General features: G+C 44.0%; 1 protein-coding gene across 7 annotated transcripts in view; it reads right to left on the bottom strand.

The window, feature by feature from the left end:
* Positions 1-20,995, bottom strand: part of LOC135905526 (uncharacterized) — a 42,081-nt gene that overhangs the window by 9,393 nt on the left and 11,693 nt on the right. For 3 of the 7 annotated variants that reach the window (XM_065436476.2, XM_065436473.2, XM_065436472.2), the window contains exons 8-11: positions 12,524-12,762; positions 9,311-9,356; positions 8,177-8,200; positions 6,808-6,903 (exon numbers count right to left, since the gene is read on the bottom strand). In XM_065436476.2, coding sequence (XP_065292548.2) covers positions 6,808-6,903; positions 8,177-8,200; positions 9,311-9,356; positions 12,524-12,762 — 405 coding nt within the window. The remainder of the gene's footprint in view (positions 1-6,807; positions 6,904-8,176; positions 8,201-9,310; positions 9,357-12,523; positions 12,763-20,995) is intronic. The other 4 variants (XM_065436478.2, XM_065436475.2, XM_065436477.2 and 1 more) reach the window with 2 other exon arrangements.

Below are 20,995 nucleotides of genomic sequence, written 5' to 3'. Positions count from 1 at the left end.
GAAATGCGCCACAGAAGCAATGATTGGTACGCCAACAAGGCGTAAAGCTGTGTCGCTTGAGACGAAGCTGCAAGTGTTGCAAGACTGAAAGCACGAGCGCCACATTCATGAAGGCTAGAACCAGTGACCATGACAATCAACGGAAACAGTGGGCTTTTTGTGCCCGGGCAAAACCCCCCACGTGTGAAACCAACACGGTAGCAGCCGCTGACATTACTGAACTCTGGGAGCACGTCGCTGCTAGCAATAAAATAGGTGGTGCTTTGATCGACTTTCTGAGTGCAGATAGCGCTGCCTCATTCTGTGAAGAATCTCCAAACGGGGCGATCGGTGTCGCGACAGATGGCGGCGTTGTGCGACGGAGGCGACAACAGCAGCGGCAGTGACGATGAGATTGACAACGGCCCGTCTTTGACACCGACCCCTATATTCACTCAAAGTGAACTGTTGTCGCATGAAATGAGTCGCTCACTGATTTCACGCACGCTAAATTATACCCGCCACTGTTCACATAGCCGCTGGATGTAAAAAAAAATTTTAATAAATTATGGGATTTTACGTGCCAAAACACTTTCTGATTATGAGGCACGCCGTAGTGAAGGACTCCGGAAATTTCGACCACCTGCGGTTCTTTAATGTGCACCTAAATCTAAGTACACGGGTGTTTTCGCATTTCACCCCCATCGAAATGCGGCCGCCCTGGCTGGAATTCGATCCCGCGACCTCGTGCTCAGCAGCCTAACCCCATAGCCACTGAGCAGCCGCTGGACGTGATGCACACTGCAGTTGTGAGTCTGAAACTTCTGCGAATGCGAGCGTAGATATCTGACTATTTCAGAGCGCCCAATGCTTGGCACGCTGTTTAAAGCTATAAATAAATATTTCATTTTTCATCCCCAATTTTCCAGAACGGCAATTTTTTATCGTAAGTGGCAAATTTGGTTTCAGAGCTACAAAAGTATGTTTAGCATCTTCTTCTTCTTCTTCTCTCTCTCTCTCTCTTTCTTTTTTTTACCGCAGTGCCGATATAGCAATGACAGGTTATAACGATCGGATTTTTCATTCTTCTTGATATTGCTATAAGTGGACTGCACTGTATTATCCCTGTAACTGGATGCAATGCATGTGTGAAATAGATTTGAAATGTTACTTACAAGGCGTACCCCATTAACCAGCGGAGATTTACCATTAAGCGCACAAACAAGTGCTAAAAATTTGGAGCACGCTTAAGCTACGCCTTTAAGAGTGGAACACGATAGCATTCAAAGATCCCCGACTGCTTCACACGCCCCCCTCGCAACTGCAGCTTATGTGACCGTAATGTTTACTGGGAAACGCTGGTGGCGAATGCTATGCATTAAGGCGAGATTTATAGTAGAAATGTGGCCACTTGCATGGGCCGATCCTGGAGGCAGTGCCACAGCCTGGCAAAGAAAAATTACATAATTTTCAGGTTTCTGCTATTGTTTTGCACTTTTAATATTTAAGTCTGAAAAGATTTAACATAAAATGCATGCACTGTCGGCGTTGTTTCATGACATTTGTTTGTGGGCTGTCATGCTCAAAAGTTTGTGGGCTGTTATTGTCATTCTCAAAATTCCGAAGAATAACTTTGTCAAGAATGTAAGACAAGGTACGAGCAACTTTAGTGATAGAATGGTGCAGCAATATAATCCACATATACTGCATGTCATATAGCAAGGCGTGGCTTATACATATACCTAAATATATTTAGAAATTTTCACTCACGGACAACTTCACTGACGCCAACACCAACACTAGATTTTCTGCGACACGGGACCCTTAATGCTATCATGTTATAATGTATACCGAAACTGACGAGCTACATTCTGAGCAAATTGTATGAGTTATTCATTCAACTGAGAAAGCTATTTCCTTCCAGATTGCCCCATAAAAAAGAGCCAGTTGAATTGATATTTAGCTTGTCCATGTAGTGCACAAACACGTAAGACTTACATAAAACATTCACAGTGCACTGCACAGCACAAAACAATTTTCATTTTCCTGTGCTGAAATGGACTGCTAAGGCTTGAATTCCAAGGCTAAACCCTAGCGAATGCACAACTATGACTGTGTGGTGTCCACTGAACAAGCACGTCCTTCTATATTTAGCAACTTTAGTTGAAATTACTGTTTTGGCTTGGGGGCAGGTTAGGACAGCTCAATGGTTTGGCACATTATGGCGCAATTGGCGCAGCGCTTCTATCCCTAAAGAAGGGAGGTGGGCAAAGGATGCATGCTTGACAAAATATGCCGCCAAGTCTGTCCCATGTGTCTCGGAGGTCGTTTACTCCATTCCCTTCGAGTGTAGTCCCATGCACGGGGGATTTTAGCTGGTGCCTAAATGTGCGCTTGAAGGAGCATCTTAAGCAATGAAAGGGCCAGTATGTTCCCCCCACTTAGTGACACATTGTTGAGACTGCGGGTGCGCAGCAAAGTTTGAGCACAAATTCACTTTGTTCTGACCATTGGATCAAATGACAAAAAAAATTAGCGAGGCATATACAGACTTCCATTAATTCGACATCAGTTAATTTGATCTCGGTCGTAGGTCCAGGCCAGCACCCATGCATTTCCATGGGCCCAAACTTTCGTTATTTCTAGCCTAAAATTTGCCTTTGCCAAATAATTTGAACTTGACCAGTCAGTACACATGCGCTTGGCCCCTCTGGTGACCCCAATAGCGACCCCTTTAGTGGCAGTGTCTGTCTCAATGGAGCTTAGGGCACAGTGAAAACTTTGAACGTACATAATCTCCTGACGAAAAACGCCCATTTCCGGCCTGCCCTAGGAAGATTTTCAAGCAATAGCCATAGCTCACAATGTCTGATTGCAATATTTAACTTATTCTAACAAGCACTATTTCTTTTCCACGAAAGTTGGGCAGAAATTTGCCAGCTCGGTGAAATCCGACACAATACCAAAGCCGGCTTCGCAGTGTTCCTATGCTTTTCTGCATAACATGAATGTATTGCAGCAATACTGATTTTAGCTCGCATTCAGGCTAGCTCGCTTAGAGGTCACAGCGACCACAAGGACCAATCAAAGAACATGGTAGTCTGAGCATCTCACATGGAGAGAGGGCTTTTTATGTGAAACGCTCTATGTGAACACCCTGCGGTGGCTGCATTGTTTATGCTGCACAGCAATATGGCCTCCGAGATTGCAGAGGTCATGCCAAAGAGCCGCGTCCTAATGCGTGCATCTCTTCCAGCAAGTGGTAATGGTGGTGTCTTTTTCTTTTCAGTTTCAGTATCAAAAGCAGCAATTTTTTATAGCTTTTTGTGACGCTTCCGCTCCTATTTTAAATTTTAATTTATGCACGAAGGCTCTTTTATATCTACATTATTCTAAACTAGGTTTTTACGCAGCCCACAATTTCATTACACAACTGAAATGACATTTTGGGCCACGCAGAGAAGCCAAGTTTTATATAGTATCGTTGTGTATTGCTATAAAACAGCACCCATGCTAAACTTTACATTTGAAATATCAGTGGACGTGTCATGGAAGGCTCTTAAAAGTAGACAACTCTGATATCAAAACTAGAGAAATTTTTTGTTTAAATGTAGCCATTACTGCTTGCTAGAAGTGACGCATGACAAAGAACATGCAGCTCCTCGTCATGAACTCTGAGACTAGCTGTTGCCCTCAGCTTCCTGTGGCACACTGAAAAAATCTCTGAGGAAAAACTGCTCTGACTTAATGTCATAACCGCCAACCACCAACGCACATACCATTTGCTGAGGTGCTATGTAAAGGATGCAGATAAGAAAATTAGACCACTGTGAGCTGTGCAGCTTTGCCAAAACTGTTTCAATAGTATATACAACTCATATGTAACCAATTTAGCCAAAGTGAAATTTCATAGTAGTTCAACCTGGAATATATAGATTGTTGATGTTGGTCCTGTCTCATTTTTCAACATGGCGGACTGGCGCAAAAAGCCTGCACATTTTTTTTAATGATGCAGAAATTCAGGAACTTCTTATGAGCTCTGATGTTTATTACAAGGTGTCTTCAAGGGACAATGACAGTGATGAAGAGACCGTGTTGCCTGAGGTACACCAATTATCCTAATTATTATTGGTGATCATTACAAGCGTAAGTCTATTCTAGTTTCAATTTTCAGATGTAAAAATTTGTAAAATGTTCAGCAACATAGCACTAATAAATAACATTTGAATTTAAAGCCTGATAATGTATTACTTAGACGAAATTGAATTTATTGCAATTCAGAAAAACACCTGGCACCCAAGGGCTAAGAATATATTGGTGTCCACTATGACCATACAACTTCAATGGTGACCCACATATGGACCCCTTTAGCAGCAGTATGTCTCAGTGGATCTTAGGAGACAGTGAACACACGTCATCCCACATTGAAAAGGCCTATTTTTAGCCTGCCTTAGGTAGATTTTCAAGCACTAACATTAGCTCATAATGTCTGATTTTGGTATTTAACCGATTATTTTAACATGTAGCTTACCCCCCCCCTCCCCCTTCCCAGGGAAATTGGGCCCAAAATTGCCTGCGGGTTGCAGTTGGAAAATGTATCATACAATTGCTGATGGGTGACGTACTAAACCCTGGCGCTGGAAGATTGTGTTCTCCAGGAAAGTATTAATCAGTAAAGAAGAAACATAACTGTATTGGGTCATTTTTTATGTTCCCAATCACAAGCATTGTCACCAGAAAATCGTATTAAACAGGATTGCATCAATTAGGTGTTACTGCATTTAAAACATTGCTTTAATGAAGTAAAATTGTTCTGCCAACAAATATAATGAAGTACATTTGTTTCTCAAACCAAAACACACCACATAAAATATATTGCTCGCTGTGGGGTATGGCACTCATTCAGTGCAAAGGTTCAAGTGTGCCATTGAGCACCACTGATCTGTCACCAATGCACATAACCAGTGGTCTGTTATTGCCAATGAACTTCTCTCTCACTCTGTGACACTGTGCAGGCTGCTGCTGCCAGGTGTGGCCTCCGAGACTGCACTGGTGCTATCTTGGAGGCCACGTCTAGCTGCATGTAACCTGCGTAGTCGTGTCAGGTGCCAAGTTGTGTGCTGGGCATGGCGGGATTCTTTTGCCCTTTCATTAAGATTTCATAGCATATGTGGCCAGGTAGCAGTGCCGTGGGCTGTAAGGATGTCATCTATGCATGTTTAACATTGTGCACCCAATTGGGCATATGTTGCAATAAAGGGAAATAATGGATATGATGACGTCATGAATGCGACAAAGTAATTTCAGCACCCCCTTCAACTCAGCTGTACAAGCTTAGTTTTACTGTAGTTGAAGACAGCTGGAAACTTAATAATGCAAGAAGACTCAAAACAGCAATAATGTTCATCAAATTACCTATTTATATTTTTCTTTTTCAACTAAAAGTATGAGTATGGCATAGAACACTTATGGCGTAATTCGCCAGAGTAGCAAATTTCCCCACAATAAGCGGTACCACAAAATAACCAAAACCTTTTTAAGAGGCTGTGCACATGCAAAACATATAGACCAAGCAACCACGTGTGTCCAGGAATTGAAGCCTGCGACTCGAAATGCACTCGCACTTTTGTTAGCCGAGGTGGTTTCTTCGCTTTCCAAGTGCCATACAACTACTGCAAAGTGTTTCATTTACTTTGTACCAAACCACAAATTTGACGCAGACTCTTGACGAGATGACACTGATTAGGTCAAGTCGGCGAGGGTGTCGGGCGACATGCTATCGTGGAAAGCTCGCCCTTGGTGTATGTTTGTACCCGTAGACGAATACACGAAGATCTAGTATGGCCGCACACTTAAAGCGGGGTTCGCGGCCGATCAGCTGGCAACTTCAGGAAACATGTACAGCAACAACTTGTATGTACACGTACTGGTAGGTACGGTGAAATCTTGTACATGGACAACATTCCGAATTGGTGAATTTGCAGAACCCAGTTTAAACTGGCGTCAAGGAGTCAAAGTTGCACCCGCTATACCCGCACATCCTGATGACGCACACTGCGGCTAGCGAATGAGAAACACACTTGTGGCCTCGACCAATTTTTCAGCAGTGCTGGACTTGTAAAAAACAAATTGGTTTTACTGCCAAAATTCGTTTTTCCAGCTTGCTCTATGGCAGACATCTTTGTGACCCCATCCATACTTGAAGAAATCAGTTGGCGACTATTTACTGTCCCCACACAACCTGAAGAGCCAAAGAGTGACAATGCGCATGTGCTCGGTGCAGACCACGTACCGCTGACAAGCAGCCAGAGCAAGCAGCTTTTTCATCAGATAGGCAACCCCCAGGCGGCCACTGAACCAGCACGCTGCCGCCACATTTTTTTTCTTTTTTCTTTTCTTCCAATTCTTGTTTGTCCCCTCACTGCACTGTCTCCCTCTCCCTTCACATCTCCCTCGTCGCTCTCCCCTCAGTCGGCATGCCCTGTGGAGAAGCGCTCCCGCTGCCTTGCTTGTCTGCAGGATTTTCCAGCAACCACATTATAACTGGTATTTTGCTGATACGAAGTATGTGCATACATTGTGCTCTATGGAAGGATAAAAGTGAATCGAGAAAGACTGCAATATATCCGGTCCTGCACTATCACCTGTTGTATTATAAGTGGCCTGAGCTGTGCCAGCAGGCCCCAAAGAACAGAAACAAGGTACTCCAAATTTGACAAGTGAACCAACAAGTAGGGTAAGCCCCAAATCAGCTCATAATACACACAACTGCTCAACCTGGCAAAAAGCACTTGCTTGACAAAAACAAGACAACAAGTGGCAACGTACCTGAACGATCATGGTGGCCCTTGGCACGGGCCCATCGCCTGTTGTGGCGAACTGGGACGTGCACCAGTGTCCGAACGCCATCTTGTTCTGCAGAGCCTGTGCGACAGGTGGAAAGTACCTTTGTTGTAATTTCCTTTCACTACACTAGGCACTGCAGGGCAGTGACCAAGGAACTAAATTAAATTGTGCAGTTTTACGTGCCAAACCAGGATTTGAGTTTGAGGTGTGCCGAAGTGGGGGACTGATGTTGACGTAAAAACTGATGTCTATGTGGTACCTAATCTTTCAAAATATGGTGTGGCATCATGCAATATCCTCCTGCGCATTATTGCTGGAGGTTGTGTAACCTCATTTTGCAGACACGTTGAAGGGAAGGGCATACAAAGCATTCACTCCCTGCTGCAAGGGCTTTTCATGATTGCGTCGTCCCACTGATCGCATCACTATCGGCAGCAGGGGCAGAGTGAATGCGAACACGTAGCTGGCTTCACTTCGAACCACCTAGGTGAAGATGTCAAATATGCAACGTAGCAGCCAAAAAAATGCAACAGCGAGAAATGTATCAACAGGGTTTCACTGTATCTGGATGTAGTTTCACTAGCAAGGGTCGAAAAATTGTAAATGCAACAAAATGTGCTTGCTATAAACAACAAATTGTCTATATGGAATCGTTAAAAGCAGGTTTAACTGTAGAATCAACACCTCACATATTGTATAAAGGGAAAATCGGACATCCACTTAATCGTAGCAATTGCTACAAAGGAAACCCATACAGGTTCCTCGAAAGAAAAGCCTCAGAGTTGAAGAAAAATTAGTCCTGGTCCAGGACTCGAACCCGGGACCACCGCGTTTCCGGGGCAGCCGCCGCGGGTGGATGTCTGATTTTCCCTTTATTCATTACTTCTCTCCACCTTGCAGGTTTCTGCAGAACTATTACGTCACCTCACATATTGTAATCTACTGGCATTAGGAGTAGGGGCTATAGGTGCCGGCCGAATGGGCGTTCTGAGGAATAAAAGGACTAGAACGATATCCGCATAGGACAGGTTATATGTTCTACCACCCATGCGTCGATTTGTGACTTGCAGCTTGTTCCATAAAGCCCCCGAATGTTTCACTTGTGACATGCTGAAACAGTAAATTCACAAGGCTACTACTACACTTGTACCAGCAGTAGAGTTATGCAGTATATACCTACATACATGACCAGTAAAGTCGAACTAGTAAAGGGATTGGTTAGCGAATGTGTTTTTAATTTGTTGTGTAATGAAAAAAAAATGTGTGTCAATAATTTATATTTATGAGAAAAAGGCACAGACTCTAGGTTGGGAAACTTGAAAAGAAACTAAAGATGTAATATGATACTTACCAAAGCACAAGACAATGAAAACTTCTAAAAAAAAAGGATAAGAAGCACAAGTACAAGGAACGCAGTAACTTTCACGCAATAACTTTACAAGAGAACTAGGAAAAGATGAACAAGATGCTAATAAAGCAATATAAGTTATATAACGCATAGGCCAACAAAAGCACTAATAAGGTTTCCATATTCAATAGGTTATCTCAAAAAGAAAAGCTTCATTAAGAGTTAGCTTAGCCACATTTATTGCTTGTCTATTCTGTCTAAATAACAGCAAGCACAAATAGTATGAGACAGCAAACCCCTAAGTCCCATAACAAGAAAACCTATGTTTCTTTACAGGCCCTCAAGCACACAACAGGAAAATTGCTTCTATGACATATCAATGGTGGAAAGCTCCTAACTTACTTTTGTGATGGTACATGTATATCTTTGTGTTCTGCCTTTACCTAAATGTAGCCGACACAGTTATGAATCACTCATGGCCTTGTACAGAGTACGTAGCAGAGCAGAGCTGCTCAACCAACATAACATATACTACAATAAATTTCTGTTCCATAAAGTCTTTACTTTGTTACTGAAGTGCTTACATGCTATAGGGTGCAATGTCATTTAGTTTAGTGCTTACATTTAGTGACAGAATGGAAACAGTGAGATACGTATTATGAAAAAGAGTATATCTACAAGTTATTTACAAGATGGGTGACAAGCTAAACATAAAATAAGACTGCTGCTACAGCCACGGAGTTGTATTTTCTGTAGAAGATCCGACTTCGTACTTGGCGTAACATATTACACGGAAAGACACAGACGAGACTATTTGCAAATAGCATCACTGGGAAAAAAGCAATGACTCATCCAGGCTCATACAGTAATTGTTTTTACATACATGATTGGCTCCTTTCACTGGCAGCAACTAGGCCATGGCAATGCATATTAAAAGCAAAACAAATGTTTGCATAGACATTTCTTTTTCTTTTTTTTTCAGGCAGCCGTACTCAATTCATACCACAGAACGTCAGCATTCACATATTACATAACGTAACAACCTGGCCACTGCCATAGCTTTGGTAAATGATGCCATAATGCAGGCACTTGCTCGTTCACTTGCACTAAGGCATAAAAAGCTTGGGACATACTCACCTTCGCTAAATGCGCCAGGGTATCCTGCTCCTCCTAGCCAATTGTCCTGGCAAGAAAAATTAAGACATACTGTCTAGCAAGATTGTTTGTACAGTGCACGCTTGCAAGAACAGACAGAGACCACTGTAACAGGACATTTTCAGTAGATAAAAACATCATTCAATGCAAGCTCAAAACTAGAAATCTTTGTGAAATAAATGCCGGACTTTATTACAATTCAAACCAATTCGGCAGATCCCACAGAGGCCTAGGTAAAAGGATGCCAGGCCTCCAAGACCAAAAAAAAAATGGAAAAAAAAAAATTCAGCGCAACCAAGTATAAGCCCTATTCAAGTGATGTCGGGCGCAACAACAAGAAGCAATGCGATGGAGATGGCTGTCGCATTCACTTGTCACCTCCAAATTGTACCCCATGCGAGTGACGACTTCGAGCGACCGTCTCCCCGTGTTGCCGGTATGAGGGCAGCAAATACACATCGTAACTGCGTGATGTGAGCTTTATAAATTTAAGTTAATGTATTGTACTGCAAAAAGCTGCATAACATATTTCTGAGCGTCTTGCAGTAGGTTCTTGTCCTTGCACGTATAAAAATTCAATCGTTTGCTCATTCTGTGCGACAATCGGTAGTATTTGAGCGATGTACATCCAGTTACGAATTCACATTACAGTCGAACCTTGATATATCGAACAGCGCGGTGATCGCAAAATAGTTCGATATAGCCAGAATTTGATATATAAAATCACTTAGAAAACGCGTCAAAAACTATCACAAATCAATCAATGAACCAATCGTGGCGCAATCGATACTCACATGAAGCTTCAAACAAAGTATTTATTTAGTTCGCTGAAAGTACTGAAGCAGCGTAGCCTGCTTCATATTGGCAACCGCGTGCTTGACCACGGCGTACTCAACATAGTCCAAACGGTCCATAAGAGACAGTCCAGTGCCTTCTATTGCGCCGAAGTAGCGGCGTACAACGGCCAAAGCAGCTACAGCCTCAGTTGCAGTCGGGAGCGGGGCAACATCAGCGCTTGCTGGATCAGCCTCGGCAGCGTCTTCGTTTGGCCGCTCAGCAGTCACTTCTGCCGCGATCTCCACGTCTGTTAACCCCGCCACTGTTCCGGTGCTGCCGTCACCGCCAACGAAGTCCTTAATGCACATGATGTGTGGCTCAGCACCGACAAAGCGCTCCAACTGGCTCCACAGCTGCCTCGATCACGCACGCATGGCGAGGGCTCGATCACGCGTGCACGGCGGGGGCAAGCCTCGCCATGCGCGCGTGATCAAGGCGGCCGTGCTGGCTCCAAGCCACCGCGTGTGTATGCCGCTACGTTCAAATGGCGCCCTAGGCGCAACCGATGTGGGCAGCTGTCGTACGCAGCAGTCTGGAACGCCCATCGCGCCGCCGCCATCTTCGAGAGTGTTGCGGGAAAGCTCACCTCCTGTCAACAGAGCGCACTTGGTCTAGGGCAGCGGAGTTCGATATATCCATTTTACATACGGCCCCATTCGAAATAAAGAATTAAAAATGCATGCGATTTTCCGTGTGGTATAGAAAGTGTTAGATATACGCAATAATTTGATATATCCGTGTTCGATATATAGAGGTTTGACTGTATTAGCTAATAACTCATAGCACTTCTGGGCGACGAATGACGAATTCGATTTCCAGAATCGAGCGATCAAGCGACAAGACCGAGCGATCAAGCAACAAGACCGAGCGATCGAGTGACAAGACCGAGTGGTCTGTTCAAGTGACGACCTGTTTCATCGCTCGAAGTCGTCGCTCGTCGCTGTTGGGCACAAAATCGCTCAAAGACGAACGCGAGCGATTAAGCTGTTTGCAGAACTACGCTGACCAGCAAGGAACAGAGCAACATACAAGCAATCTGCGAGCTGCACAGTTGGTGCGGTCCCTTCGTGTTTCAGAGAGTGGGGCGGCATAGAGCTATGGGCACCGCCCATTCGTGCTCGGATCGGTGGAAGGGCGACGGGAGAGAGCCACGCGGAGATGGCAGAAAAATGAGTGCGCGGCGGCTGTTGTAGCAGCGGCCCATCATGCAGCGGCTAGCATTTCATTTCTCTTTTTTTATTATTTTCAAGTATTTCACATTTCACTATCTTTTGGCTCAGACACCCAGCAGCCAGACTTCATTATAACCGATAATGCAGCATCAGGGCATTGTAGTAAGCGGGTTACTTCATCATGGAAAACATACAAAAGTTGACAGTGCAGTAGCTTCTCATTGTTATAACTGATATATTGTTAAAACCGGTATTGTTATTAGTGGGTTCGACTGTATACCCTTTAGGTGAACGAGGGTTGCAATGTGGGCTTGTTGGTAATGCATCTTTAAGGAGTGTACGGTTGCACGATTAAAAGACAGGACAGAAGAAGACACACACAGGGACACACACAGCGCTAGTGTGTGTCGTCTTTCGTCCAGTCTTTTAATTGCGCTACCGTGCACCCCTTTAGGTGGAGGCACTGCATGGCTTGCTTGCGAGGTGCGATCAATCAGATAATGTACCAGTGGTGCACACCTGTTGGTCCTCTGGCGACAATGACTGTCTGTCAACAATTTCAAGAAGGAAAACGCTTATCCCGCCTTGCTATAGCAAGCGGCGCTTCGCAGGTAATCCGTATTCAACGAAAGGTCAGTGCTCATGCTGGGTGGCTTTTTCTTCCGTCAATGACCTGCTTTCGCTGCTGTGCTTAATCACTTAGATTTTCCTGTGATGTGGCAGTTGCTATAGCAAGGAGAGATAAAGCTTTTTCGGTCTTGAAGTTGCCTCGCCTCACAGATAAATAGTCGATGCCATCAGAAGACTGACGGGTGCACACCGTTGGAACTTTATGTGATCGATTGCGCTTTGCGAGTGCCCTAACCTAAAGAGTATATTTCTTACACCGTGGTGGCAGACTGTACAGTTTCCGACATATTGTTAAAACTGGAATTGTTATAAGTGGGTTCGACTATATTCAAGATCTCAAATATTTGCAAATGACTATATTTGCATGAACCACCCCATTTCTATGAAACTCTGGGCTCCCGAAAGCTCATCTTTGTGCTGCGCCAGCACGCTGGCAAACCTTTCCGCAGCATCCCTCACGTGCTGCAGCCTTTGCATTAACCCTGTAAGCTCGACATATCAGCTGGCTATCACCAGATCAATGTAAGGGGGCCGTGCTAGCACGATCACAACTTACAGCTATCACTGAAGAGCGGTGCATGGCATGGAGCTGATGAGCGTGTTCTTGAATCAGGTGAATGTCACGGAAATCACCAATGCCCATCTGGAATATGTCCTGTCCTGTGAGGAGCCACATGCTGCTTGGATTCACACCATGCAACATCAACAGCCTGGCATACATGGTTGCCCTCTGGCGGACTATTCCAGCCGCTTTTAGGAAAGACGTCCATGCCATTGCATTGGCCGTGTACCAACCTGTAGAAAGACAAAACATTTCAAAACAAGACAAGCAGGAAAGAGGGGGAGGGGGGGAAGAGGCAACTTAACCTCTTCAGTTTGTGAATTGACAAATGCTGTAGGTGAAGCTTCTATTCTTTCATGCTTTCAAGCAACAAGGAAGAAATGTTCAGAGAAAATAAATGTGTTATATACAAGCACATGAGGGAGATCTTTCTGATAGTTCCAACCATACTCCTAAAATTGGCAGGAAGGAAACTTGGCATTGGCATGAACAAGGAGTGGGGAGTCGGATAAACCAGGACAACATGTTTGGCAATTTCAATCATACAATATGGGCACCAGAGGAATTTTATACTGAACTGTAGAGTACCGAGAAAAGATACAAAACCACAATTAGACGTTGCAAGAAAGAAATCTGTAACTATGAATGAAGTTAAAACAATTTGTAAAGTCGTTTTACAGGAGAAAAGTAGGAGAAAAAGGTATAGAATAGCAATTAATCTGATAAAAGATGGCAGGAAATAGTACAGTTAAACCTCGATATAACGAATTTGTGTCCTTTAGGTTGCAGGGGCTGCTGCTGATGATCACATGGACAAGCACTCATATAAAGCTGTGGATGCATGTAATACTGACACCTGCATTCTCGGAAAAATTATATTTAATAAGGAACCTGTACAGACATGTTTGTACGTCTATGTGTTTAAGTTCGGCCTTAGAACTGGTCAGCACAGCAGTTTCTATATAAGAAAATGAACAGATGTTTATATAAAGAAATGTTTATATAAGGACAAAAAAAAAAGCTTTTTAATGTGATTAGTAGCTACAGCCTTGCTTTCTACACAACATTTTGCAAAAAAGATATAGGGAGCCATTAGACGAGTTTACATGGTAAAAAGCGTGGCAGTCTGGGTGCGATGGTATGTCATTGCGTCTTTTTTTTTTGTTTTTGCTTGTAGCGCAGCTCAAAACGACACTTAAACTAGCAAAAAAGGAAGGTGGAAGGGGTAATGAATAGCCCTGTTCCCTGTTCCTATTCATTACACCTTCCACCTTCCTTTTTTGCTCGTTCTGAGCTGCGCTACAAGCTAAAAAAAAAAAGAGAGAAAGAAAAACAGGGAAAAGTGAATTTTAAGCTGCAGTTTTCACATCATCATGCATAAGCCAAATATTTTTTAAGACTAAATTTATCTTGTTATTCTAATACCAAGGAAGAGACACATCACTGACTTGCAACTAAACTGATTTCAGGAAAATAAAAAGCACAATGTAGTATTGGCACATGAGTATTCAATATTTTTAAGTAAATCAAATAGTAGTCGCTATTTCAAATAGGAAACTCTGCATAGCTTTTGAATACATCACCAGGGTGTCTACCAAGTTGACATTTCCAAGTTCCCTGAGTTTTCCAGGTTTTCCCTGAGCACCTTTGCGAAATTCCCTGAATGAGCCAGAACTTTGTTTTATGTCAAGACAGGCTGACACCACATTGCCCGATGCTGTCACTCTCTAGTAAGCATGCTGAAACAAAAAAATGACTTAATCCAGTTTGAATAGTAAGGAGTAATATCTATTTTATTTAAAAAGAAAACAGAAGGAAGGTGTTAGTAAAATGCACAGCGAAAGTAATGGTAAAGCTCATGCCAAATTGAGTCGAACATTTTCAAATGCGAATGAAAAGGAGATGCATACATAAGTAAATATTTTTTAATATCAGCTATTTCTATCAACTGATAGCAAGCTCATCTGTATGAGGACCTGAACTTTGTCACAACTAAGGTTCTCTCTCAGCAGCTGGGAAGTCAACCTCAACTGTCCTGACATACTCTCAGCCTGTACACAACATCTCAGTGTTGGGTTTCACTGCTTAAACAATTTATTTTGGTTTGGATGAGGGACACCTGTGTCTCAGCGTCAGCCAACACTTAGTTTTTTTTTTAGCTCAAGCTCCTTCAAAAAGGCGGCGGCACCCTTCCTTTCCCTTTAATTCCTCAGTGCGTCGGTCCTTTCCGTTCTCATCCTCCTACTACCATGCTTTCACCACATGGATCATCTGAAGCATCCCCTTGGTCAGTTGTACAGTCAACATTTTATTTTTCGGACTTCCGAGGGGCCGCAAAAAAAAAAACGAAAAAAAAACGGGCAGTCTGAAAAAAGTTAATGCATGTCTTTAACTGCCTTTAAGGGCTAAAATTACCACAGGCACGTCTGAAAAAGCTCTGAAGGCCTGCCAGTACGCTTATTAGGTATATCAGGTGTTGTACTGTGAGACGGGGTGCACGCATGTGTAATTAAGGAATACATACTGTGTCCCGTGACAATTGCCCCCTTCCCACGCTTGTTATGCTTCACCGCCTAACACTAGTGTATTGAGGCGAAGCTAACTTTCGGAGACTGGCATTACGCAACACGCTGTGCTCTGCGAGCTTCAAAGCCAATCGCGAGGATTAAAAAGGCGGAGTCGGTGCCATTGGTAATAGCGGCGAATTATTTCAATGAAAAACACGGCACCGCACGGCAAGAAGCTTAATAGCGAACATAGAAGCAGCTAGGCCTAACGTTGCCGCGGTCGTGGGGCTGCCAGCGGATCTGCCTGCGAGAGTGCCGGTTCGAGGCGGCGAGATAATCAAAATAGCGGCAGTGGCGGCTTTGATTAATGCCATTTCAGACCTGCAGTCAGGGCAATATACATTGACTATATGGAGTACGTGGTGGTGCCGCAAAACCGTGCAAATTATCGGGCATGTCCGAAAAATCGGGCGTCTAGAAAATCGGTCGTTAACTACTCTGGCAATACATCGTGCCGATGACACGGCGTCAATGACGATTCGTTGCGATTCCTCTGTTACTGGAGCCAGCATTAACACGACTTTCGTTCCCTTTCAATAAAGTTACAGCTAATTTTCCCTGATAGAAGCACAAATTCCCTGAGTTTTCCCTGAGTTTTTCCAGACTGTTCAAATTCCCTGAGAATTCCCGGTTTTCCCGGTTTTCCCGGTTGGTAGACACCCTGATCACATAATCAAGAGCACAGAATCTCACACGAAAGTGAAACAAAAAAAATGCAAGAACTTTCAATCTAGCCGTAGCAAATATCAAAACACAAGTAGTTGCACAGTGGGCCCTGTCACTCAGAGAGTCTGACTTTATCGACTAAACTGCTTGATCACTCGCATTCAAATTTCATTAAAACACTTAACCCTCATTAACTCAACCTCTCATATCTCGAAATATCAGTCAAGTGAAAAAATGTTTGTTGCTATGGTGTCAGTCCATGTGTTTAAAAAAAAATTATAAAAAAAAAGTGTTTGCGCCCGGACTCTGGACATCTCGAAATTTCTATTTAAGAAAAGCCAGGAAAGCAGCAATGCGGCAGCGTCGCTTGCATTCGCTTTTCACTCAAAGGCAGCGACCGACTGCAATGGCGCCGAGCCCACTAGCCAAGCCAGTTGTCGAGCTGCACTCTTCTTCCCGCTTATTGCCCCTCACGTGTACTTGCTCAGCTGTTTGCTGCCCCTTCATTATGGCCTCACATAGCAGCAGTGGGCTGAAAGTCCGTCTTCTTCTTTTCTATCTCATTTAGGACGCTGCCACAGATGCATCAATATGGTCACAGTGTATTAATTGCGACCTTGAGCAAGAAGATCGGCGCTCTTGGGCAGGTGCAATCAGCCTATGTGCTGTGGCCAAAAGAAGTCAGCATGTGAGCCAACAGCGTTTCAAAGAGATAGCGGCTTGATAAGGACGCTAGCATCATGCTCATGCAATGGTGAGGTGTAAACGCCATGTTACTCAGGGTGTCTACCTAATTGAGATTTGAAGCATCCTCTTGGTAAGTTTTACAGTCAATGTCTGATTTTTCAGACTCCCTAGGGGCCGCAAAGATGTCCGAAAAATCAGGCAGTTCGAAAAAACGAATGCATATTCTTTACTGGCCTTAACGGCTCAAATTGCCACAGGCACGTCTGAAAAAGCTCTTAAGGCCTGCCAGTACACTTATTAGGCATGTCAGTGCTCGTACTCTGACAGGAGATGGCGGGTGGACGCGTGTATAATTAAGGAATACATACTGCGTCTCGTGACAATTGCCCCTTCCCACGCTTATGATTCGCCGCGCAACATTTCTGTATTGAGGCGACACTGACTTTCGGGAACGCGCCATGCTTTCCTAACTTCAAAGCCAATCACGAGGACCACAAAGGCAAAATCGGTGCCATTGCTGACAGCGGTGAATTCCTTCAATGAAAAACATGGCACCGATGGCAAGAAGCTTAATAGCGAATGTTCAGACAACTAGGCCTAGCGTCGCAGCAGTGCTGCCTGTGTCTGCCAACGGATCTGCGTGCGAGAGCACTGGTTTGAGGCGGCAAGGTAATCAAAATGGTGGCGGTGGTCTTTGATTAATGCCGTTTTGGACCTGCGGTTACAGCAAAAGGTCCAGAAAATTGGACGGCGAAGGATTCTTGCGTCTGAAATTTCAAACGTCCTTATACATTGACTCTATGGGGCACGTGGTGCTGCTGCGAAGCTGTCTGAATTATCAGGCATTCCCCAAAAATCGGGCGTCCGTAATATCGGTCGCTGACTACACACAGGCATTTCCTCCATCCGACGACATGGCGTCAAGGTAAATTCATTATGATTCCTCTCTTTTACTCGTGCCAGCAGTAAGGCGACTTGCATTTTTCTGGTTGGTAGACAACCTAGTTACTCTTGGACATCTGCTAAAGGTGTGACCACTGCTCTCTTCCACAGTTCAAGTGTCGATTTTTGGAGTGGAACTGTTCGGAATTCATTACAATGCAGAAAGTAGCAACACTAGCTTTTTGGATGTCTGGAACAGGTTATGCTCAAATGACTGGTTTTAAATGTTACATTATGATCAATAGTCTTGACTCGGTGCCAAGTATGTTGTCTTGGCAGTGTCAATAATGCCATGCCCGTAGACGCTGACGTGTCCAGTGCTGATAAAGGCCAAGGTGAGTGAGAATATTGCTGGCAGTATTTTGAAAGGCATTAAGTGGTCTATGCTCAGCCAGAGTGCTTCGATTTTTGTGATTTAGCCAATCTCAAAATTTTTTCCGTATTTTACAGCTTTGCGTTAATGCGGTTTTATTATAGATGGCATTCAGTAGATGAGGTTTGGTAGAGCCTGAATTTTAACACTTTATTATCACTTCTCTTTTTTTTAACTCGAAAGCCATTCTTCGCTTTACAAGTGAGATAGAATACCCTTTATTTAAGAAGCCCAGTTTAGGTTTGTCCACTTTGTTCTAGATGTGCACTCCATCACCGAAATTAATTGCCATACCACCACCCCCCCTCCCCATCACCACTCCTCACACACATTACTAAAGTGCCACCAAATCAATCTTGAGACTTGACAGCTATTTGGTGGTCAACATTTAGCTGCCCTTTTCACCCCTTTATTGGCATCTCCTGGTGTGTGAAGGCCCGTTTTCTCACCGATACGGTGCCCGCACGATTAACTCGAGATGCGTTAAGTTGTTACCATCTATTCAACGGTCACGCACATTGCTCTTGCTTCATTAGTTCAACCTACTTTGTTTAGACTGATCCAGGGACCAGGGAAGGGATTTGGTTCATAGCTGGTCTGTATGCTCGTGGAACAAGCTGTGGCTGGAGAAAACGCCAGTTGAGCTTAACTTTTCCTTTTGCTTCATTATTTCCTCAAGTGACGGCTCGCCATGGCACTGCCAGATCCTCGGAGCCATATACCATGATATGGGTTAGATAAAGTGGAAAATAAAATAATGTGAAACACCTCCATCGTCAAAGACTGCAATAACCGTTAAACCCATAAGCAATATGACTGTCACCTGTTACCTCTTCTGGCTTTTCCCTAATTGTACAGCACTTTTCGAGCAAAATTGGCAACTGGAAACAAGAGTCGCAAGAAGTTGAGAAATTGAGCAATCTACTAGAGAGCTGAGGCAACAGCCAAACAGAAAGGAAAAATTTGAAAATTTAAGTTTGTGAAAATATCTATGGACCAACACCTTTTTATTTAAAAAGGAAGTAGAGAAAACGCTGCCAAAGGTTGAGAACAATTCCGTGTGCTTTGAATGTCGCTTCTACAGTTATCAGCCAATCCGCCTGACGAAGCCGCTTCTCTGCTGTGCTTATGCAGGTGTTTTTGTGAACTTCCGCAGTGGGCGTAGTATGTCTAGAACCACAGCGTCCTGCACTCTACGTGGTTGTACGGGACTGGCAGCAACGCATCGTTACGCAGCTTGCCTAGTAACAATACGAGTTGGTTTTGGCACTTAACTTGGTAAAGCAGTAAATGAGGGACCGAAAAGAACTGTGATTGGTACGCAAATATATATTTCTTCTTCAAGATCTAATTCAAAAAACGCTACTAGAAATCTTTATTTTACACATTCGCTTTTTTACTTGTTCTTGGCAGTGTTCTACCTGCGCTTCGTTTCTGCGCGAGCTTATTTGATGTGGTTCTCACATCTCACAGGCATACCTGTGAGATACACCTTTTAACACGATAGCGTTTAGGGCCCGCGTGTTCCGTAAAATCCGACGTCAGCGTCGGACGTCACTTTGGCAAAAGGAATTGTTAGAAAAGTTTTGTTAGTAACCCTTACACACATACTTCCATTTTTCTGATGTATCAAATATGTTTTTTGTCTTAGTCTTTATATTATTTTCGGTCTTGTTATTGTGCATTTATGTAATTAATTTATTCTGAGTGTCTAACAATGTTATGATTTTGATGCAACCACCATGTATGCCTTGTAATGGACCATCGGCCTAGTCAAGCTGTTTTCCAACAGCTTTTAGCCTTTGGTATCCACCAGAACACTTGTAATTCTGGAAATAAATTGAATGTCAAATCAAGTTTCGAACCAGCCATACCCAACCACTCATCTACCACCAAAGTTGCTCATACCTTGTCTTTCATTCTTTACAAGGTTATTCCATGGAATTTTGGGAATGGCAGCCCACAAACAAATGTAATGAAAGAAAAACACCGACAGCGCATGCCTTTTATGTTAGCTCTTCTTAGACTAAAATGTTAAAAGTGCGAAACAATAACAGGACATCGACCCATGCAAGAGGCCGCCTCACTACCAGAAAGCTTGCCTTTGTGCGTAGTGTTCGCCGGCAGCGTTTCCCGGTAAACATTACGGTTACATAAGCTGCGGGAAGCACGCAAAGTGGCCAGGGCCTTTGAATGCTATAGCATTCTCGATAGCACTCTTAAAGGCGAAGCTTAAGCGTTCTCCAAATTTTTCACTTCTCTTATGCTGGTTTACGCGTCTTTATAGCGAATGGAGGGCATTATTCACATTTGTACTAGTAAAGGTACACCCCATGCTCGAGTCTACGAGTCACCCCACAGGGGGCTATGTGCGTTTAAATCACCAACGACTATGTATGGTGGAGGAAGTTCATCGATAAGGCTTTGAAACTCTGCTTTAGAAAATTGACAGGAGGGGGAGACGTATATCGAACAAACTGTGATTAACTTACCAAACAGCACAGCTCGGACTGCAACTTCCTCAAGGAGAGTTCGGAGTTTGATTTGCTGACATGCAACGCCTTTATCGACTATTACGGCTACACCCCCTGAGGAGGCGAGTGCATCTTCGCGGTCTTTGCGGAAAGTGGCATATTGCCTTAGAAAGTTGGTCTGTGTTACTTTTAGGTGTGTTTCTTGGACACACAGCACCTTTGGAGTGAATTTGCAAAGGAGTTCTTTAATATCATCAAGATTGTGAAGAAGTCCTCTCACATTCCATTGTATTATTTGGGTATCCATAACAGGAACGAGGTTAGTGCTGTGTGTATAGAAAGAGAATTTAGGTTACAGGACCCTTTTCCGGCCCTGTAATGCGATGTTTCTCTTTTTTGGAGCGGTCGAGCGATTCTCGCCACTCCTTAGGCTCTAGTGGTGCCCTTTGACTTGGTGTCGTGTCCATCGCCTCCTGCGAAGCACTGGACACCCGCTCTTGTGAGCGATTTGTTTGTTGAGAAAGCCTCTTCTCAAAGGATGAGGCCCTTGAGGCCACTAGCCCAGAGGTCGACGGCCCTTTCTCGGATGACGGAGTAGCACTAGCCGCAACTGCCGAGGAGGCAGGTGACGTCGCTGCCGGCTCACTAGGTGTGGGCCGGACAGCTGGCGGAGGGCGTTGTGGCGCTGCCCCCTGACGTGTCACTTCGGCAAAGCTATTCTTCGGTAAGAAGGATACGCGCCTGCGTGCCTCCTTAA

Source organism: Dermacentor albipictus, chromosome 3 (assembly GCF_038994185.2).
Source record: "Dermacentor albipictus isolate Rhodes 1998 colony chromosome 3, USDA_Dalb.pri_finalv2, whole genome shotgun sequence".
Taxonomy (NCBI): Eukaryota; Metazoa; Arthropoda; class Arachnida; order Ixodida; family Ixodidae; genus Dermacentor; species Dermacentor albipictus.
This window is presented reverse-complemented; position numbering and strand designations above follow the sequence as displayed.